The following is a 24,018-nucleotide window of genomic DNA, read 5'->3' on the forward strand; positions in this document are numbered from 1 at the left end:
CAGTGGGGCTGTATATTGCATGTACCCAGCAGGGTCTAATCGTAACTCAAATGGTGATTGCTCTCAATCCTGAGTGTGAAAGACATTGTATTTTATCTCAACAGAATGCATCAGTTCATAATGGTCATACTGGAACATATCGGGTAGTCCCAAATAGGGGACCCCGATTGTAATGATCGTGTCAGATAGGGACCCAACCATGGACTCAAACAGGACAATCCTATCAGATCATATCTGAATAGGAGACCAGACCATGACACATCTGGTGACTTGAAACTGACAAATCATGACCTTATATAACATCTTAACACACAAAAACGTATCAGCTTTTATTGAATCGCACCACCCTGTATCCGAACGTGACAGTTTAGAAAAGGAAGTGCACAAAACTTTCATGATCTGCTCATATGGTTAGTCCTGGGCCCTGTTGCATAAAACCCATACCGGTACCGCTGGACTTACCGCTCCTTTCTAGCGGTAAGTCTTCAAATTAGCGGTAAATTTTATAATCCTTGATGCTGATTGGCTGTGACGCCTAATTTTGACGGTATTTACCGTTGAAATTCAATGGTAAGTTTTATCCAACGGGCTACTGGTGTTTGCAACAGATGACACAACAGAGGGAATGTAGTGGAAACAAAGTGTACTTTAATACAACAAAATTAAATGTAACAAACTTTTTATGTTTCGTTTTCATCGATTAATCATAGCCACAAATCACTGTTTAAAAACATTTTGCTTGAAACACTTCTATTGCCCCTCATTAATATCTTCTAAAGCCATGGAAATCATCACAGGGATTTCATTTCATTTCCAGAGAGGCTACCTTTTAACTAATATGGGATAGATATTGCAAATTGCAGTCTTAACATTTACCGCAGGGTAGCACCCTGTAGAACCATGGACCTACAAAGAACATGGTTTGTGGGACTACCACTGGGTACTCAGTAAGATGGCATTGTGCTGGTGGTCGCATTGAGCGCTGTCAGCTTCTACTCAAACATGCACCGCTGTGCAACTAAAGAGACTCGTTTTCCCCACTTTGTGGTCTGTACTCTCAGTGTGGATTCATCTAAATACACTTGTACTATGTGTGTTAGTGGACGTGTGTGTAATACTGTATGTGTCAAGAGAGACAAAGGAACAAAATGCAAAGTTTCATAGTGTGCATGGTGCAACAGAAGCATGTTCTAGTTAGTAGTGCTGCCTATTTCTTGGAATTGGCAGTGTCACAGACATTGAACTCTGAAGATTATTTTGCAGAGCAAACAATTTAAGGTTTGTTCCAGTGATGAATTTGCACAAATTGTGAATCTGCTGTGTCATTCTTTACTGCTGTTTTGTCTGTTGAGTATTAAATTGCATGTGTACATGTTGTTGTAGATACTGATGTGTAAACTAAGTGTACATATTTCAGTGTAATACAAAATTTGTACATATTGGCCCGAATTCACGAAGGTGGTACAAATTAAACCATGGTTTAAACCATGGACAAAAACCATGGAGCGCCAAGTGTCGTATTTAATATTTCGTTACAAAATCAGTCATTTCGTCGAGGAAATGATTATTTTGTATCGAAATGACAACATTTTGTAACTAAATGAACATTTCGTCCACGAAATGATAATTTCGTTAAGGAAACAGTCATTTCGTTGACGAAATGACCAATTTCGTAACGAAATATTCCGTGCGACACTTGGCGCTCCATGGTTTTTGTCCATGGTTTAAACCATGGTTTCATTTGTACCACCTTCGTGAATTCGGGCCTATGTGTATACTGGGTTTCACATGGGATGTTTGCAGAGGCCAATATCAGTCACTGCTGAAGCATGGCCCGGTCTAAGCTAGAAAAAAGTTTGTTGCCCTACCCGTGCAGATCAAGGAGGGGCCGCTATATCCTACAAAGAGAGAAGCTACAACGCTAATGTCAGACTTCAATTTTTAATGGATTATTGTAGATGTTTATGAGTTATGACAGTAATGATGTTATGTGGCAATTGTACTTCCACATGACAGCTCCTAAATCAGCTCTGATCCCTTATAGTTATGAACAAATTTGAGAAATGTGAAGAATGTGTTCATATCTCCTGCTGATTGGATAAACACTGAGGGAGCTCTCTCTGGGAATTTCAGATTTCAAGAGTCTCTTTCAAATGTACGTGAGATTAAACTCAAACTGGAATTTGAAAAATGTTGTGCATGCAAGTGCAATGTATTTGTTTACAATATTCCTCTTTCTTTGCATTTTTTTTTTTTTTTTACGAAGCACTCTTGGCTGCCCTTGCCTTTGCAGAGTAACACAAATCAGTTTGTTTTTTTCTTCCCAGAATGAAACTGCAGTACACCATGAACTTGCATATTGAATGCAGTGTTGTACACTGTTTCTCTTAGTTGCATGTGAAGTGTTTGATTTTGAGTTTTATGTAAAGGACAAGTTCACCTTCATAGACATGACCTGTGTGGGTTGAGTGAATGCAGCAATATTAGTAGAACACATCAGTGAGAGTTTGAGGAAAATCGGACAATCCGTTAAAAAGTGATGAATTTTTGAAGTTTGTGCTCAGTCACGGCTGGATGAAAAGACTACTACAAAAGTGTATAGCTTGTGATGTCACAGGAGTACAACGAAATAAAGAAAGAATAAAGAAAATTCAATGTATTTCCATTTTTCTCGCATTACGAAAGAACACTCGACTTCTCTCTTTCAGAAGGCAAGGGGAATAATATTACTCTTAACATACATGTCAGTATCAAGTCGAAGAAATGTGCACTTTATTAAAAAAGCAAAGTTTAGTGAAATTCTCTTTTTATTTTCCTTATATACTTATACGCATGTGACATCATACACTGTAGTAGTCTTTTCTTCCAGCAGTGACTGCGCAGATACCGGTACTTAAAATATTTGTAACTTTTGAACGGATTGTCCAATTTTCCTTAAACTTTCACTGATGTGTTTTACTAGCACTGCATTCTCTCAATCCTTATGTATATGAAGGTGGACTTGTCCTTTAAGATGGACAGCATTTTGCTTATAAGGAGAAAATGTAATACATGTATTGTTCATTATTCTTAATACAGTACTCTCTGCTTCCTTGGATAGTGTCAGGCAGGGCACTTCTTACCTGATTCTAAGCAGAGTACCCAATACCCAATTTGTCTTGTAACGGTTTCTAGAAAAATGAATACAAACCCATGGAAATTAATATGTTTTACTATACCTTGTTGATGACCAGCTGTGAAGGACACCGATAGTCGGTAATTCATGCTGAGGTGTTGCTTGTATGAGTGCAGACTTGCTGTTTATGAAAGTATAATGTATGTCAGAACAGTCATATCAATATGATGTCGTAAATGCAAACTTGCATGCAGCTTTGAACTCTGTTGTCCCCGTTAATGGCAATTGAAGTTACCTTTTAGACAAACTTGTCAAAGAAAGGGTAGAGTTTCAGTGGAGCCAGCTTATTTTCCTTTTTTTTTTGACAGAGAGAGCTGGCTAGACATGTCATGTAGTGATTAGTGTGTCACTGTGTTGTGTATTTAGGGTAGAGTGTGTGATGCTGGTGTAATGGTTTGTACTTTTACGTATGTACATGTATGCATTTGCGTGTAGTTTTACGGCAGATTGATCATTCACTGCACATTTTCATGTTAAAATGTAAACCACTGCGCTCAGTTGCCTCTCAGCACCTCACAATTTCTTATGAATTTATATTTACAACCATTTCAAAGACTTTCTGCGGGAAGCAATGAAAATAGATACATTAGGCTTGTCTGGAAAATGTATATGTTTTTAACCAAAATACATACCTGATTATCTCGTAATCATACCATGCATCAGAACTGTCTATTCACTTTGTACATGTCAGTGAAGCAGAGTACCTGTTTTATTTTTGAAGATGTGCCTTAGAGTTGGTACAGTGCTGTTTAGTACATGTGTATTTATTTGATACTCTCTAGCATAATATTAATTTCATAGTCTAGCATAAAGCCTGTTACATGTATGTTCATGACTAGATTTAGAATCTCATTATAGTGGCGAATTAATTTGATAGTGTTTGCACAGTTCTGTGGCATTTGTGCAGGCAGGTAGTTTGTGCAATACAGTTGACATTGTCCACCAGAAAGGATATGGAGTGGGGCATGAAATCACGAGCAAAAACGAGCGAAAAACAAAACAAAAACAAAAACACCAAACAAAAAACAAAAAGAAAGCACAAATACACCACCCTGATCGTGAATAAAGGAGTAAGAACGACAAAAATTAATAATATGATTTCACCAAGAAAGTCATATAGAAAGAAAGCCCAAGTACAGGGCTTAAAAAGTAACAGCACCCAAAACAAAAATAACAATGAAAATGGGAATTTCTTTATTACCTTCAGGATATCTAAGTTGAAGTCCATTGAACAATGTGCAGAGAGTAGTCGTCATCTCAATTCAAGTCCTGTATTCCGTTGTTTTCGTCAGATGGTTGCAGTAGTGAGAGTAATGGCTGACCAAGTAACAGAACGCTGCCCTCTCTAGATTGAGAGCACAGTCACCGAGGAGACCGACACATCAGGGTAGAGACAACCAACCAACAGACATCCAGTCATGGCGTCCAAGGCAGGTGAGAAGATGATGCTGAAAGTTTATCAGCCAAATGGAAACTTCAACTCAGTCAAGTGCATGGAGACCACAGATATGAAGGTAAGGTATTATCCAGCTCCCTTGTATTATTGTATATCTCTTGTGACTTGTATTATTGTTAATATTGGACTATTGTACACCTGAGCTACGTTTTCATCTGTAATGGACCAATTGCCTTGCATTCATACGCTAAGTACTATATCTTTCTTTTTTTTTCCCTTCAATCTTTCGTAGAAGAGAGCTTGTAAACATCAATTGTGTGTTTGTCAATATTTTTATTTTTATTTATTTTTTATATTTTGCTAAAACATGTCAAGTGTTGATCACTAATGAACCAGCAAGGCAATGTCATTCTGACTATCTGTGATCTGGGATGAAAACACCCCTATGGCTATCAAATAGAGATGTCTGCATTCCTGAGTACCAACCTGCTTCACCCACCAGTGTCGTAGCTACCACTCAAGTCATTCATGTTGTGTGAGACTTGACTTGGTGGTAAACATTGCAATTAATAAGGACTATCATACCCACTAGGCTTTATGATGCCGAAAAAAAAAGACACAATATAATGTGTCCTCCCTGGCAGAGAATCAGTTTAAAAAACATCTCTCTTTGGCATAGACTGCAAAAAAAAAAAATGAAATGGAAAGTGAGTCATATACATTGTAGAAATATGCAGCACTTCTGTATTGTTATTCTTTCAGCTGGAACACTGAAGGCAAATATAAGGTAGAACAAAGACAAAGTGGTGTGCCTCAAAAGTGATCTTTGTAACTAAATTGAACATTTCAAGCATGAATGTACTTCTGACATTAAAAAAAGATACAGAGCCATGCATGAATCCTGCATTGAAAAAGGAACTGTTCGTAAATTCAGGTGAATGTGAAATGTTAGCAATACATTTGTGGCAAGTCATTACTCCAATGTAAGAAATTGTGTAATTAGGTACATTTATGTGTTGATTACAGTGTAACAAGATTGTTTTGTCATCACTGTCTTGCCTTGACTGTGTTTTGAACTCCTCAAATCATATCAGTATTTTCAGCCATCCAAGAAGACAATGTAACCGGTACTTAAATTTACTCTTTGCAGCCTGCTAAAAAAAGAAGGGAAGGAATGTTTCAGAATTCTGCATCAATGCATTTTGTTTCAAATCTGTCTGTGGTTGGTAACAAGTGTAGACAGCATGAATGAGTAGTATTTGGTATTGCGAACAACCAGGAGTTAGTCATTTCTTCAGTAGCTTGGTTCTCTATTTCAGTGACCGCATTTCAGGGAATTCTCAGGTAGCACAGAATTGTATGGTAGGTAATTTACTTAATATGTAGTCACTTTATGTTTCCTTGGGTCCGAAGTGGGTATCTCATTGGCTTGGAGACTAGGTGGCTACCTTTTATTCAACTCAAATCTCAGTTGTCACAGGTGTGGTCATAGAGACGTTTCCTGCAATGTCTCCTGGAGACTAGCCTAGTCTCTAGGGAGTCCGGAGAGAATTGAGCATGTTCAATTTTTTCAGAGACATTTCCTGGTCTCCAGCTGGTCTCTATTGACGTCTCTGCGATGTCTCTTTAGTCGTGGCCAAGTCGTGGGGACTAATTTTGCCTACCAGGTCTCCGAGATGTCTCTGCCAGCTTGTGGAGACCCATTGGTAACCTGCCAGAGATGTCATGGTGATGTCTCCCCAACTTCCAGAAGAATAAGTTGTCACCATGTTTTTGAGACAATCTGGGACGTCTCCAAGGATTCACCTGTTCGGCTAGAGCTTAAAGGCAAAACATAGTTCTGGTACGCCTGTAAAATTGTGAAATTTTGCTCCAAAATGTACACATATGTCTAAGAAATGTGTGGAATAACGCTGTAGTAATCAACATATTCTTTGGGTAACCAAAAAAATGTGAAATATTAAACCAAAAATGTTTGCATCTCAGAACTTACCTGATCGGGGTCAGGCTAACTTGGACTCCGGGACAATTCGGCCTCACTTTGATGGCAGCGCCGAGTTGTCCCTCTGGATTGTAAAGTGTTGTACTATGGGAGCACTTCGCGTTCTAGCTGATCGCAGTTATTGGCCGAGTTGATACAAAGCGTGCATCAAAGAACCTCTTCAGCACGCCTAGAACGTGTGCCTATGTATAGAATATGGCGATCATGAACTGCGTATAAATTTTCTGAAATAGGGCCGAGCTGTCCCTGAGACCCAGTTAACCTGGATCCTTCTGAAATAAAAGTTGGTATGCCAACTTTCATTTTTTATCTCAAAATACTCCGAAACAACTCATCATCCCGGCAAATTGCGTCAGCCAGGTAAGTTTCTGGGTAGACTTTTTCGATATATTGCTAGCAAATATGAAATGGTGCAAGACGGGTTCTCAAACCCTTACCAGAACTATGTTTTCACTTTAAGCCATTTTGTGTCTTTCAAGTCACATGAGTTGCAGCAGCTGATCAGTCGCGCCAGTAGCAGCCAAGTCTTCTCCATCGAGATAGGCTCTGTAGTAACAAGCTCACCTTGAAACTGTTCAAGAGGAATAAACTTTAATACTTGGAATCTACCTTCCGTACATTCGAGCTATCATGGGCATGTTTTTGGTTGTTAGGAACAACCTAAATTGTATAAATGATGAGAATAATGGAAATCGTGATAATAAAGATGATAATAAGAATAGGGAGTATTTATTGCCCCTTACCACTCAGTGTGTGTACTCAAAGGGCATGAAAACATATAATGCATAAAATTTGAATATGTTATTGAACTGGTCTATTGAGCCACACTCTTTGCCTCATACATTGATTAGCATTATATTAAAGGGATTGTACAGTACTGGCTGAGGTGGGGATTTATGTTTTGAACATTCCTAAGTGGGATAATGAGAAACCTCTTATGAAATATGAAAGAGTATGTAATTTTAAGAAGGATTCAACGTTTATTCGATGGAAATTGTTTTTTAAATGGCAGAGATACTAAAAAAAAGTGATAATAATAAAAGGTGACAGGCCACGCCTTTTATTAGGATTTCTTTGTTTCACCTTATTCTTAGATATCTCAGCCATTTCAAAACCGATTTTCATGAAATAAACTTTTGATACCCCTTAGAATTACATGCTCTTTGACATCTCATTGAGTGGTTTCTGAATATCTCACAAAACGTTAAAAAGCTAAACCCTCACCTCGACCAGAACTGTCCACACCCTTTAACGGGTGTCGTCCCTCACAAATGTTAAAGTTTACCTGCAAGACTCTCTTATGATGCATAACTTGGCAGCTGTTACAGCAATGGCAGCCACACTTGGGTGATAGAAGCACTAGGGGTATCTTCATGTGATGATGTCAAAGGTCATTTGAGGTCATATATTAAAGAGTATGTGCAAGACTCTCTTTTCTATGTTAAAGTTTACCTGCAAGACTCTCTTTTGACAAATAACTTCACATAAGTTGCTTTGATTACAACCTAACTTGGGTCATAGATGCACTGGGGGTACCTTCATGTCATGGTGCCATTGGAGGTCACAGGATAAGGTCAAAGGTCATTTGAGGTCATACGTTAAAGTTTACTTGTAAGACTCTCTTATCACATGTAACTCGACACATGTTGCTACAATGGCAATCAGACTTGGGTGATGGATGCACTGGGGGTACCTTCATGTTATGGTGCCGTAAGAGGTCACATGATAAGGTCAAAGGTCATTTGAGGTCATACGTTAAAGTTTACTTGCAAGACTCTCTTATCACACGTAACTCAGCACATGTTGCTACAATGGCAATCAAACTTGGGTGATGGTAGATGTCTCTTGGGAAGTTGAAGGTAACCACAAGGTCAAAGGTTACAGACAGGGGTCAACAAACTTTTAGGGCCCAATGTTATGTTTTTAGGGCGCGTTTTGATTGTGGCTCATAACTTTTGATCCCTATGTCCGTTTGTGACCAAACTTGGACGGTAGATGTCCTTTGGGGAGTTAAAGGTCATCACAAGGTCAAAGGTCACAGAAAGGGGTCAACAAATTTTTAGGGCCCAATGTTAAGTTTTTATGGCGCGTTTCGATTATGGCTCATTACTTTTGATCCCTTTGTCCGTTTGTGACCAAACTTGGATGGTAAATGTCCCTTAGGGTGTTGAAGATCATTACAAGGTCAAAGGTCACAAGCAGGTCAATTAACTTCTGGGAGTTATAAAAGATATTAATTCCTTGCACGCGAATGGGCGAGACACAATTTGGCGATTGCCTTGTTTTGGATATCTCAGCCATTTGAAAACCAATTTTCATCAAATAAACATTGAATTCTTCTTAAAATCACATGCTCTTTCATATTTCATAAGAGGTTTCTCATTATCTCACTTAGGAATTCGTGCAAAAAACATGAATCCCCACCTCAACCAGTCCTGATGTACAGCCCCTTTAAAGGCAACATCCAGCCTGTTTCTGAATTCATCAACAATGAAATCAACAGTGGAACCGGAAGAGAGTCAATTCAAATTTTAAAGAACTTACAGATACTGTACAGATAGGTGTTTGACATTCTTTGTTATTTGTTTTTCCTTTTTATTTGTAGCTTGATATGGTAAGCACAAATTGTGAAATTCACATAAAAACAAACTCATTAATGCTTGATACTCTACAATGGATGCAGTACATTCAATTGTAGCTGAAGCTGGACAGGTTGTGAGTCACTCCGACTTGCAAATCAGATGTATTTGAAACAACACAGTTAGTTTGATGTTGATTGGGCTACTCTGCAAGGTTTGCTGGACATGTGAAGAATGCAGAGAGTTGGATTACAATGTAGTCATGTGTTCATTAAAATGGATACATTGAGTCATGCTCTGCAAATCTACAACGATCACAGAGAGCGTAACTATGAATCACCAGCACGTGACTACTGTACACTGTCTGTTGTACTAACCAAGAGATTGCAAGAGAAAATTATATTCAAGACATACTGTAGTGTGGAAAGGTTGCTTTGTTTTACAAGCGGGAGGCTGTGGGAGAATAAAGAGAAAGATTTTACATGAAAGGAGACAATTGATGTCCAAACTTGTATGGAAGCAGCCACAAATCTATTTCCCTGCTTTTACACACACTTCCAGCATCCCCATTGAACACTGGTATCATGGTGCATGCAGTAATAGTGGCATTTAGAGCTAATACTGAACTAATGGAATATTGTTATTTTGATAAATGAAATGATTATTATAATGTATTGGCTGACATGTCCTCAAATTTAGTAAGCCAAATCATATGGTAAGATCATCACAGTTTTGTCTTATTTCACTCTTAGACCATATGACTCACATGTCATGATTAAGAACTTTATGTTTGTGAGTGAGCTGTAGCCCACTGAAACTCTTCTAATTTTCTCTATCCCTTCTGTTCTGTCTCATTCGCTCTTTTGATGACTGCTGCTATGTACAAGTAATACATCAAGGTTTTTATTATATCAATGATGTTCAGATTTTTTTTAAATATTTTTTATCACTGGTTGAATAAGAAATGACAATAGCAATAGTATTTTTAATCATCTAGATCACCTAGTAATAGAAGATAGTGTGGGTCTTCAAAATAAATCTCAAGGCTCAATACAAATAAATGAATCAGCACCACTGTAATGCATGAGAAATGCACTTTTCATCTAACATTGTCATAAACACTTGATTTGACATTCTTTGTCAGAGATCACACCTGTCAGTTACAAGGTTATTCGCTAATCAGCTATTGTACCCACTTATCAGTTGAAACAGCCAATTACACGAAAAGTGACCCTGCACCTCAAAACAAACAAAAAGTCTCCAGACATGAATTTTTAGTTACGACCATATTCTGAAAGAGCAGACTTTAAGCTTTAAAATGATGTATAACTCGAATCAAATGGACTCTTTACAGATCTAAATATTGGAAAGAAAGCACAAACTCAGGAAAAGTGTGAACTGAGAAAAGAGGTACAGTGTCTATTCAAGCGCTTAATCTTTACCAAACCGTGCTGGCTGTTGGATGAATGGGACAAAAAGCAGGAAGTAAACTACCAGAGTAACAACAATGAAGGGATTATCAGATTAAACTGAAATTAAGCAGGCCTCATTAACACATTCTGTCCATGATTAATGCCAACATTCAAAGCAGTAGCACTATCCTTTCAAAAGTTATTAGAGTTGAAAGTGAAGAGTGTGGACAAGGTTTTTCAGAAATGAAAAAGGGATTCTAAAAACACACCTAATCGCACTATTCTACCAAAAATGTTCGAGATAAACTGCTAAAAAAACACACTTTCCTGCCCGTTTTATGATACCAAATTTTAGCATAATGTAAAAGAAGATCCGCTCTTTCAGAAAATATGAAAAAGTCAAATTCGACTAGGTTGACCCATTTCACTTATTTTCAGTCCTCACGCAAAATCAGTGTGTGCGACTTTATGTTCGTTTTGAGGTGCACGGTCACAAATATGCAGACTGTCATAACTGACAAAAAAAAAAGTTTTCAAGTTTTATTTAAGCCAGGTGAAACCCAGCAATAAAAAAAAAAAGTCAAATGAGGACATCTATGTGACCTGGTGCATGTGCATGTCTCATTGTTGATTGCTAATATGATGAAAGGCAATGCTAATGCAGTCAAGTTTTCAGATTTAACAGACTAGAGGGCAAACAAAATGATGAGCGGTACATTCATTTGACATGTCAATATCATGTCTCCTTCTAGCCATTACAGTAAAAAGTGAGTTTTAATGCATTTTTTTTTTTTTGGGGGGGGGGGGTTGGGGGAGAACCACAAATGTACAGTGTTACAGCTTTATTTTCATGACTGTCTATTTACAGAGTGTGATCCATGCTATGGTTAGTAAGCTGGCTCGAGGGGAGCGTGCCTTCGAAAGCTCATTTGCTGTTCGACTCCAACACACCCTGTCTGAGGAGTGCTACTGGCTGCATCGTGACCTAACCGTTGGCCAAGTCAAGAAGAAATATGAAGCCTACCATCCTGCCATCGAGTGGAAGTAAGCATTAGATGTGAAGGACTAGACTAATCCGTGAAGACTTGGAAATTATGTTATATTAAAACATTACTACCATCAGTCATCCAATTACTGCAAAAAAACAGAAGCTGTAGATTCCACCCCCTATGTACAATCTGTAGATGTATAATGTGTTGCTTTTGTGGTACCAAGGGGCAAACTCCGTATCAGAGAGTATGAAGAGGTGACATGACCTAAAAAATCTTTCTGCTCTCTTCAAATTGCAATACTGTTGTCTAGTTGAACCAAAGAGTGCCCAAATTTAAAGTAACTAAAGACTCTAAAAATCACATCGATTTCATACAGGAAGTTACCGGCAGTTCAGTGCACACAAACCCCCTGCATCAAATGTCCTGTGTGATACATGTAAATGGCCACTGTACAGACTAGACTAGTCGATTAATACTATGTCAGTCCTGGCACAATTATGTTAGGAACTATTTTTCACTGAAAAAAAAAAAAATACTTAGATCATTGATCTATGTTATCATTTTATTGGGGGTAGTAGAGATCCTTTTAAAATTAAATGCCACCTTTTGAATTGTAGAAAAATCACCTCCAATGTATTGTATATGATCCCATGTTTTAAAGGTTGTTTGTTTTACATAACATGCCCATCCAAGAAGTGTAAAAAAATAATCGCATCAAATTTCAGTCTTCTAGTTTGTGCTAAAGTGGCAAAGAATAAGATTACGCTGTAGCCTTATTGCTCTGTTAAGAATATATCATGCTATTATATGTTACAGTCTTTATGAGGTACACTGTATAGTGTTTGAATAAAAATGCACAACACCCTTTATAAATACAAATGCCAAGAATATTATGATGCTGTTGCATTTTGCACACAAAAACAACAAACCATACTACTCCCATGTCCCATCCTGTCCCGACCCATGTGCATGTGTGGAAAGGCAATCAACTTGTCGAGATGGCCACAGTTCTCAGATGTCATTCATATACTGTAAACGTGGACATTTTCGCGGTACATTAATTTTCGCGGATTTCGCGCTACGCTCGGCTAGCGCGAATTCAAAAACGCGCGAATATATCTTCACAATTTTCTACGCACATTTTGAACGGGATGAATTGTGTGCGCTTCATCGATGATACTGCTACGTAGTACAATGTACAGGCATGTTTACGCTACTAGTACTGTGCGAAGAGACGATACCCTAGATTGCTGTGTACTGTAGCATGCATGTGTGCACCGCACGCATCGATGCTACAGTCCCCTGTGACTACGGTACTAGAGTCACAGCTGTACTACGTATTTGAGTGCTTGTACTCGCAGTCGAGCCGCTCACTACGTCGCTTGTCGTACGCTGGCATAGCAAGCTATGTAGCAGAGGCTTTGGATGAAAGCAGTGAATGTGTACTACAGTAAAGTAACCTGCTGCGGAGCGCGAATTTAAGAACCCGCGATTACGTTTTCGAGCCGCTCAGCGCGAAAAATTAATCGCGCGAAAATATTGACGTTTACAGTACCAGGGAGGTGGGAAGAGACCACCTCCCTGCATAAACTGTGCAATTTGACCAGAAACTGTGCATTGGGACACTACCATACTGGTGTGGTTATTTTGTAATATTGCAAATACCGGCAGCTTTAGGATTGCATTATCAAAACAATGAAGTGTTGGATAGTGATTTACAAATGGCATGAATTGGCTGGGTATTATGATTACAATTCTTGTCAGGATGATATTACACATGCTCTCAACATGTGCACAGTGGTCCTGGCCCTGGGTCAGGCAAGGTATTTTGGTCTCTCCATTAAAGGGACTGTACAGGGCAAGTCCAAGATAAGGTCCCCTCAGAAGGGAAAATTTCATCTTTGCTCAATATTGACATGTTTGGTATCATTTTGAAGCTTATGAGTTGAAGTTTTGATTTCCATGGACGAAAAAATTATATTACGTAAATTTATGCAAATTTCAAGGGCTTCATTTGCATAAATATGAAACACAGCGTTACGTATGGGACATTTATAAAAATTCATATTAATTCAAAGGAAAGCAAATGATATTTGATTAATATGTGGACATAAGAAGTTCATCAAATAGTTTAACTTGGTATGAAAATTTAGGGATTATGCAAATGATTATGCAAATTAGCTCGTGTCCTATCATGAGATGTCCCATACGTAACAAATTGAGGTCATTTTTTTAGGTTTATTCTGAAATTGCTAAGGTTATATTAATGCCCTTTTGGAAAGTTCTAATTTATTGTTTAGAGAAATTAAATACTATAGAAAAAAGAAAAAACAGTAAAAGGAATATTTTTTATTAGGCATTGAAATAATGTTACGTATGGGACAAATGCGTTACGTATGGGACTTCCTCATACATAACGCATGTGAATGCATGTAGCTAGCTGGGAAGGTCTCTCAGTACACAAATGGTCAATCATCCTGAAGAAAGCATCCCAACATTGTAGCTACTTTTTGAGTTAGACACTTTAAACAATACATGTACTTGACTGAACAATTTTCAGAAAGGGGGAGGGGAAAATGGCAAAGTACACAATGAAAAATCAGCATTAAAGGGATGGTGTAGTTTTTTGTAGAAATGGGGATTCAGTTTTCAACATTTAATGAGATGATTGGAAACCAATTATATGAATTACTAAAGAGCATACAATGCTAAGACTAGAGGAATTCAAAGTTTAGTGATTGAGATCCAATTTGAAATGGTTGTGATATAAATATTTTAAAAAAATATAAAGTAAAATGATTTTTTTTTTATTGCAAGTGATACACAAATTGTCCTTATTCAGGTTTCAATGATAGCCACGACAAAATTCATGGGTATACATACTGAGGTGTGACTCGAATCAATGACCTGACTGCTAGACAGACATCATATATCTACTCGATCACTGGGGTTCCACGCAGCAGGTATTGCTTGTTTATAAAAATTAATATTTCTTGTGTCAAGTTGTTTTTTATTGAAACGAAATGGCAAACTGCCCTTCATCAATGGAAGTAAACACTTTAAACTATTCAATTTTTCAGTAGTAACTATCCTGATAAAAATAGGGCATACATACTCAGGTTTGTCATAAAAATATAGAATATGATTAAATATGATTATGATGACTGGGGAATATTGTTCCCTTGTCAATCTGGATCAGTATTTGAGTAGTTTCAACTGATTCCATTTCAATAATTATGCAAAAATTTGTTTATGGGTATTTTGCAAAATTATTTTGCAAAATACCCATAAACATGTCTCTCCACACACTAAACGAATGGGGGACAAAGGGCATGCATACTCAGGTTGGTCATAAAAATATAAAAATATGATTGAATATGATTAGGATGGTGAATATTTGGGGAATATTGTTTCCTTGACAATCTGGATCAGTATTTGAGTAGTTTCAACTGATTTTACTTCAATAATTATGCAAAATACCCATAAACATGGTTCTTCACACACTAAATGAATGGGGGACAAACTGTCCCATACGTAACTGTCCCATACGTAACACGTCATGTCTGTCTTTAATTAGAACCTGTAATTAGAGCTTTTTACCTAATGACACGAAACTTACCTGTGACAATCTTGAGTGTTGTGACTTTCATCACAGTGAGTTACAAGTTGTAGAATGAAATACTTTCAGAGAGTTTTGAGGTTGAAAAAAATGTTCAAAAAAACAAAATTTTTCTGGTCCCATACGTAACGGCACATATTTTCTCTTCTAGAATATAATTGTGAAGGTCATTTTTCTTCATTTTTTGCATGATTATACTTCTCCTAGATATCAATCACCATGATAAAGTTTAATATTATCAAAAGCCATTAACACTATTTTTCAGGTCATAAAAGTCTCTGAATGTCCCATACGTAACGCGCGTGTTATCTTGGACTTGCCCTACAGTACTAGTTGAGGTGGGGATTCATGTTTTGAACATTCGTAAGTGAGAAAATGAGAAACCTTAAATGTAATATGAAAGCATGTAATTTTAAGAAGAATTCAATGTTTATTTGATGAAAATTGGTTTTCAAATGGCTGAGATATCCTAAAAAGTGATAATTATAAAAGGTGACAGGGCCATGCCTTTTATTAGGATCTCTTTGTTTCACCTTGTTTTTGGATATCTCAGCCATTTCAAAACCGATTTTCATCAAATAAACTTTGATACTCCTTAGAATTGCATGCTCTTTGACATATCATAGAGTGGTTTCTGGATATCTCGCAGAACGCTAAAAGCTAAATCCTCACCTCAACCAGAACTGTCCACACCCTTTAATGCCAGCCAATATTTCATACTTTTACATTAGTAGCTACACTGTAAGTCATATTGGTTCACATTCTTGTGTTTAATTATTGTGACAATTTGTAATCCCTTAATCTGTCACATTATTGTACTGGGCTTATGTTGCCTGGATGGCGAATCTTATGGCATATTGCGACCCAAACTCATTATTCTTCTCTGACAATGCTGCTGACATGTTGTATTGCTGGCTATTCTTTGAATTTATCAAACATATTTCACCTCAAAAGAGAGTAAATCCAAGCTTAAACTCTGTTAAGTTTAGGGTATATTAGATGTACCACTGTATGTAAAGATATGTGGAGGACATACAATGTATGCACGCTATCATTAAAATACATACTTTAATTGATCACTGGTGCTGCAAGCCACAGGTGATCATGTCAATATAGCAACTATACCAAATTGGTGTGCCAACTATGTTTTTCATCCATTTGTTCTCCAAAGCCACAAAAGTATGAAAGGATAGTTCAAACAGCAAAGTATAACATCCAATATTGTATTTTATTTTGAAAGAATGATTACGTAATGTCTACATTCTAAGCAGTCACTTTATTACATCATGAGCTATGTGAAGCATTCTTAATGTAAAATGCTTGTAAATGTTTCTTTTCTAAGATATGAGCTGCGTGTGCGATACTTGCCCAAGAGCTATGCTGAGCTGCTGGAAAAAGATAAAGTTTCTTTTTTCTACTTCTATGATCAGGTAAGTTGTTAAACCTTTTGCATGTGGTCAGAAGTTATCCTGTGTAGTTCAAGTTATTGCAAGTTATTGTAGAAGCAGGTATGCATGTAAAAAAAAGCTTTAGGTTGTGTTCCATATATTCAATTTATCACATCGTTTTGGTATGTTCTGTGTGTATCAAACATATGCCTTACTTTTATGGGACCCTCCCCCCCCCCCCCCAACAAATCAATTATATAAAATATTGAATCTTATTTTTGTTTCAAGATTCTGCAGATGGAAACTTTAAGTGAATTTCCTCTGGCTGTGGTGGTTGCATATTTTGTTGTAGTTGACACAAACAAGCAAACTTGTTTTTTGTTTGTTTATTTGTTTGTTTGATCAAGTCAAACATCTTATCGCTCACTTTGTATGGAATCTGAGGGTCCATGTACTCCAAGGCCAGATCTGTCAGGTATAGCTAGAGTCTTTTACGTATGTTTCTCTTGCTTTGTGTAATTTATACCTTCATAACAAGGTGATATTAAGCCACACTTCCGTGTAACCTGACTGCTGGAGGCAAGATTAGTGGCAGTTTAAAGGGGCAGTGTCTTGTCAGAAAAATTTTGTTTAATTCTTGAAAAGTAGAAATAGGTAAGAGGGGAAGATATACAATGTAGCAAATCTGACAGTGATATGAAATGATGACTGTTTGAATGTCAGTGTAATCTGAGATCTTTAATAGTGAGAAAGCAGGGGACAACAGGAACATCAAAATAGCCAGCGTGGTCATGTTTGTTGCTTGTTTGGAGTCTTGTTCTGAAATTTTGTTGTAACAAGACCCTTATGACATGCTTGGTGCATTTGAGCAGAATGCAGGATTGTCCACAGCATTTTTGCAGTGTCATGATCTCAACTTGAGGTTTTGCTCGAGCTTTATTCAGATATGATGATATATTCAGAGGGTATAAAGTCAAATGTGTGGAATCATTGGTACGATGCTTTAGGCAAAGATTTTGTCATGTAAACATTTGAATGTTGGTGCACTAAACAAAGCCTAATATATTTGACAAGAGTTAGCCATTGCAGAGTTATCTGCTCATTTTGTACAATTTTGTGCTTGTAGTTTATCAGAGTTATCAGAAATGTGACACAGAGGTTAACTGCAATTATATGTCTTATCTTCTGTATCATAGTTTGTTTTGGAATTGTTCTGTGGACATTTGGACATTCAGATACCCATTCACATAGAACAGTATTTCAAATTGTTTCATTCTTGGTCAATTTCTATTCAGTCAAAACCAACCCTGTTAAATCAAATGGCTACATTTCAGCCAATAGCCATTCCTAAAGCTGAACTTTAGTGTATGCTGAATGAACAAAGACAAAATCATGCAGGCTCACATATGCTGTCAAATTTTGTTCTTTTTAATCCATGTGATGAAGCGATGCTACTGAACCATTGCAATATGGTCTACACTACAAGATATTGTCATTCAATGAATGTGTAAATTATCGACATCATATTAGTGTTGTGGTTACCCAATTTGCAAGTGAGAATGAAATTGTGTGTCTTTTGTGTTGCATGTAGTACCGGTAATCTAAAGTTAATTGTAATCAAGTATGCATTATCAGGAATGTATGATTCATTTTGGGGAAAGGGATAAACACCGCACAATGTTATGATGTTCCTGTCACAATGACCCTTTTCCCAAAATTGGATTTTTGATTTGATATATATATATATACAACTGTATTTGTTTCTGCATTGTCATTGTACACGTGCACACATAGTTGATAGTATATATATTTTTTCAACTCATGTTTTTTTCCAAAAAAGGAGGAACAGTAAGAGGAATAATGATTCCAAGCTACGTACCATTTCCTCTTTCGCCATATCTCACATATCTCAATTATTTTCAGGAGAAAGCTGAAAGCTGTATGCACCGGTGACCTATCCCACAAAACTTTACCCTAATCAGTTCACTGATACTTGAATATCTGTAGTAGATCCAGCTGAGGCATGGCTCTGCCTAAAAAAGGAATACGCACAAAAAGGGCTGAAGAATTGGTCCGCTGGGTAATCGAGCTTGGGTCTGCCTGAACCGCTATGAAGTGTCCGTGGCCGAGCGTTTCATGCCGAAGAACCCGGGTTCGATTCTCTGTGGAGACCAATTTTTCAACTCATGCTCTTTTTCCAAAAAAGGAGGAACAGCAAGAAAAAAAAAAAATTCCAAGCTACGCACCGTTTTCTCTTTTGTCATATTTCTCTCACACACACACACACACACACACACACTTATATGTATGAAGTGTATAAGCTGTTATTTTTTGGAGGGTTTAATTTTTGCAAATTTTGCAACTTACAGTTGGATTGTGAATTTAACAACACACAAAAATGTGTCCATGTGCTAGGGTAACAATGCATTTACATTAGCATCAGCGTCAATTCACGAAAAACAACATCTTGCGAAAATGTCTATGTTCTCATTTGCGAAAATATCTGTGCGAAAATAACAGCGTATACAGTATATATACAGATGTTGAATTTTGTCTTCATTTGATTTACAATGTTTATAACAGAAGTGTATATGTGGGACAATAGATAATACAGAAGGGCTACAGCTTAGCGTATAGCTTGATTTGCTTGCAGCCCTGATGCATCATGTAAGTATATATACATAGAAAAAAATAGAGGTAAAGAATGACTGTCATAGAGATAGGATAGAAGAAAGGGAAGAAGGAAATGAGAGAAAAAGAACAAAAATTATAAACAGTGCTATTTTGCTCTCGGTGAAAATGTATGTGTTATTTGCAGATGCATCATTATGACGTGAGATTTATTTATTTGTTTATTTTTTTTTTTCACTGTAAGGATCAATCCTGGCAGAAATTGATTTCTCTCTTCTAACTAAGCCTGTCACTCAGGTTAAAGTAGGTACTGGGTGAAGCCGTCAATTTAACCCACTGTACTCGTGTGTGTGTGTGTGTGTGTGTGTGTTTGCACAATTCCATGACTACATTGTACAAGTCTTTCTGAATGAGACCTGTGGGAACATCAGGAATTGAACCTCTGTGCTCAACCAGCAAGACCGAGATATAGAAACCATTGGCTACCACTGGCTGAGCACCCATAAAAGTACATTCAGAGTGGAGTATCATTTGACGACTAGCTTGGCTAATCATGTATTGCAAAGCAATTGTGTCTGTATAACTGTTGAAGTGGCTGCAGAAGATATGATCTGTATTCAGTATTTACCGGTATACCTATGGAACATGATCATGCATTGTACTATAGTGCCTTATAATTCCTAGTGTACTGTTAAAGATATTTTATGAGCCTAAAGTGAGAGCATGATCTTCTTTGCTGTGTTACATGTCATTGTACACCTGGGGATTTGTTCTTCAGGCAAAAATCTATCCTCTTGTCTCACAGGCAATGCATGTACTCTATAAAGTACAGGATATCAGGGGAAGTTCTACACTGTACTTCCCCAGTTTGTACCCATTATCATAGCAGAAATACTCATGAGTGTTCAACTGGGGATTGAAAATGTCATTGCCCTTGGTCTGTCTGTGACAACCAGAAAGTGCTGATGCAGTCTGTCTCGTGGGTGTGAGCTGATAATCTTGACAGAGTTGCAACTTTATAGCCCCACAAGGAAGACTGATCGATCAGCAGTGGCATCGTATTTTTAGGCTTGGGCTTGTCTTCCACAAACCCTGGCAGTTTTCTCATTTTTGTTTCAAGTTAAGATTTAGGAGATGTACAGGGGATAAAAACTCACAAAATCCACTAAATATCATGTGGATAGAAATAAAATGATTTTTATCCAAAAGTTATGAAATGGATGATTGTCTGTACAAATGGATGAATTATTGTGCAGAGATTACAACAATGTCATCCAGTCCATTTACCAAATTTTATATTCCTTTTCTCTTCCACCTTTAAAACCCTTTTACACTGGCATATATACATCATTTTGGGGGCAAAATTTGGCAAAGTCCAGATATGCTCAAATACAATGTATGCTTGAATTCTCAGGCAAAATCTGGTTTTCTGATGTTCGCCTGATGAATGATGAGGGTATGCTAACCATATTACAAGCATACAAAGTAACAAAGGGTAGTGCTTATGTAGCATCCATCTAAATAGATGCTGAGCGTATGAAATGAATGACCAGTGAATACCCAGCGTATACATAGCATAATACAGTCATTTGACGATAACATTCTTGTCTATGTTATGCTGCAAATCAAAATATTCAACAATTTCCATCGTATAATTTTCCTATCTTTACCAAAGTCTCTCTTGTAGCATTATTAAAAGGGGATTGATTTTCAATACATTTGGATGTCTCCAAAAGTATTTCATAAAGCGACAATTTCAGAGAGAGGACACTGAAACAATTAATGAAATTTAACACCAATTTGACTTGAAGCCTTACAATCGTGGCGAGTGGTTTGTGTGGTACGGAGACGAACGCAACACGCTGCCTCCCCCATTCTGTATCAAATGTAGTGACCCCGAATGAGAATAGCGCTGGCTCAATGGGTCGGCGAACAACACTCTAGACTACAAGAGTTCTGTGCTACAAATCTCCTGACCCAAAATGGCTGTCCAAGCGAGCCACAAGAACTTCCGAATGGACGCACACTCTCAGTGCACATGCGCATGAAGAGAGGCCAAGAGAGCCACACGTCTTCTGGCCTCTCTCCTCCAATCACCGCAGCTGGCGGTCACAATGTTTGAGGGATGCCAAGTTCAAAAAAATTTTATGAGTGAGATTTTCATGACTCGGCATCTCGGCATGCGAATGTGCGCGCGAGCGAAGGTGTGGGAGGGGTTTTTCTCCCCTGTGGCCTCCCACGGTAGGGAGCTTTTTCAATTTTTAGCTCTTAATGGTGCGATCAGGTGCATACTTAAGTGACTATTTTTTACTTATTTTTAAAGACAAAAGGGAAATATACCTTCATTTGCAACTATCACTTTAATCTTTTGAGCTATACTAATTATTATAGGCCCAAGTTGCAGACTTGGCCCGATGCGTGAGAAAAATGGGTGTCATGCGTGAGATCGTGAGATTGCCCCTAGATGCTTGAGTCTCACGCAGAATGTGTGAGACTTGGTAGCTCTGAATGTTTGTGTATGATGCGTACACACACACACACACACACATGTCTCAGTGGTAGCATTGTCCCACACGTTTATGGATATAGCACCGAGTCTGGCATTGCACAATTGCATGCACAAACTTCGGTCGTTTGGGAGTTTACATACCATTAGGGATGACGATCGACCGACTTTAATGAACAATTTTCACAGGTTCTTTCACTTCTGGGCACACTTACGTATCACCCTATTTTTAAGTACAGGTAATTTGTCATTCAAGCTTCTAAAGTGGCAAAAGAATCATCTATCAGTAGGATTTAATTGAAACAAACAATTCCTAAATTTGAGTTTGTATTTAATTTTGGAACTGAGCCAACTTGTACAAATAGCCAATGAATACAATGTACATCACATGTGCTACAAGCGATTAGCAACAAATGCAAATGTACAAAGTTTGTATCTCCAAATTTTGAAAATGTTAGCATTTGGTGGCTTGACATGCTGTAGTGTGACACGGCCTTCATTGTCATGTACTGAAGTCACATGGCATTCTTTTGTTTTTGCACACAATAGTCTGTTAATAAATCATTAAAGTTATCACATGGTTTGTTTTGATTTCAGCATCCAAAGGCTATAAATTGTACAGCCTATTACAATATAGAATGTAGTTCCTGTAGTATGGTATCTTGATTCCAAGTTTCATATGGTATGGGACAGCTGTACTGTTTGTACTATGCAAGTCAACAACATGCAGTGCTTATTATAACAATGGGACTAGAACCTTTAACTGACATGCGCATGCCACGTAATGATTTGTTTAACTGAATTGATATACAATGGCATTTGACAAATTTGCATCATAAATATATGTTTTCCTGGTTTTGAATGCTTGAGTCTCACTGCAGCTGGCAGACCTATCTACAATGTATTCAAGTTAAAAATGACAAGTTATGTACTAGTTACCTGGTAATAAGTTTCAGTTTTAAGATAGCATGAATACGAGTCACAGGTCAGCAGTCTTGGTTTTCTTTATCTTACTGTTTATGTGAAGAATATTTTGTGTCATTATGTTTAATATACATCTGTACTGTATGATTCTACCTTGATGTGGTAACATTTTTTTTTTCTTCAAAATTTTGTATATTTTCAGGGTGCTGTATATCAAGCTCAAATCATAAATTGTCATTTTGGTTAAAAATGTAAGAATATGTACTTGTTTTATTAGACAGGGCCCATGGTTCTAGCATGGCAAATGTTGCAATTTACCAACATCAGTTAGGGTGAACTGCATTGAATTTCATAGCCAGAGGTTAAAGGGAAGGTAAACCCAAAGAGCAATGTGGATTGAGTGAAAGCAGCAACATTAGTAGAACACATCAGTGAAAGTTTGAGGAAAATCGGACAATCGATGCAAAAGTTATGACTTTTTAAAGTTTTGGTGATGGAACCGCTGGATGAGGAGACTACTAGAGGAAATGACGTATGAGTGGACAACGATACAAAGAAAATATAAAGGAAATTCAACAAAAATTCACTTTTCTAGAATTATGAAAGAGCAGTGGGCCAACCGCTTTCAGAAAGCAGGGGGAATAATTGCTACCCTTAACATATGTCAATATCAAGTTGATGGAATTTGTAATTTTCATGAAAAATGGATTTTTGTAGTATTTTCTTTATATTTTCTTGGTATTGTTGTCCACTCATACGTCATAATCATAACCTCTAGTAGTCTCCTCATCCAGCGGTTCAAACACCAAAACTTTAAAAATTCATAACTTTTGCATCGATTGTCCGATTTTCTTCAAACTTTCACTGATGTGTTCTACTAATGTTGCTGCTTTCACTCAATCCACATTGTTCTTGGGGTTTATCTTCCCTTTAAGGATAAGCACCCAGATGTCCATGTTTCATCTAATTTAGTACCAGTAATTAAAGAAATGTTTGCTAAAATATTTTGGATCCAAAAGTTATCCTCAATTGATTGGTTCAGAGAGCCTCATGTGATTAATTATCAACTATTCTTGAATGTTGACATGTTTATACCCTCGCATACATGACGTGTGTAAGGGGGTATATATAGGAATCAGCGTGTGGTCAATCGGGTGGTCGGGCAGTCGGGCAGTCCATTGCAAATCTTGCGTCGCGAACTCCTACAATTTTGAAGCAATTTTTATGAAACTTGTGTTACATGATGACATTGAGGTGTAGATGTGCAAGACATGTTTTTTGTGTTTGTTGGAGAAAGCATTGCCATTGTAACTACAATTTTCTCAAAACCTTGTGGAGGGAACTATTTCCACAGTATTTGAGCAATTTATTTCAAATTTGGTACATGTGTGTAT

General features: G+C 37.4%; 1 protein-coding gene across 1 annotated transcript in view; it reads left to right on the forward strand.

Annotated features, from left to right (window-relative positions):
• LOC139714873 (protein-tyrosine kinase 2-beta-like) overlaps positions 1 to 16,605 on the forward strand; it is a gene marked incomplete at its 3' end in the record, with an annotated part of 32,850 nt that extends 16,245 nt beyond the window's left edge. The window contains exons 2-4 of the mRNA XM_071626522.1: positions 4,468 to 4,689; positions 11,433 to 11,608; positions 16,518 to 16,605. Coding sequence (XP_071482623.1) covers positions 4,594 to 4,689; positions 11,433 to 11,608; positions 16,518 to 16,605 — 360 coding nt within the window. The remainder of the gene's footprint in view (positions 1 to 4,467; positions 4,690 to 11,432; positions 11,609 to 16,517) is intronic.
• Positions 16,606 to 24,018: the final 7,413 nt, after the last annotated feature.

This window comes from Diadema antillarum, unplaced genomic scaffold (assembly GCF_040938485.1).
Source record: "Diadema antillarum isolate AM-2024a unplaced genomic scaffold, OU_Dant_1.0 seq00002488_RagTag, whole genome shotgun sequence".
NCBI classification, from domain to species: Eukaryota; Metazoa; Echinodermata; class Echinoidea; order Diadematoida; family Diadematidae; genus Diadema; species Diadema antillarum.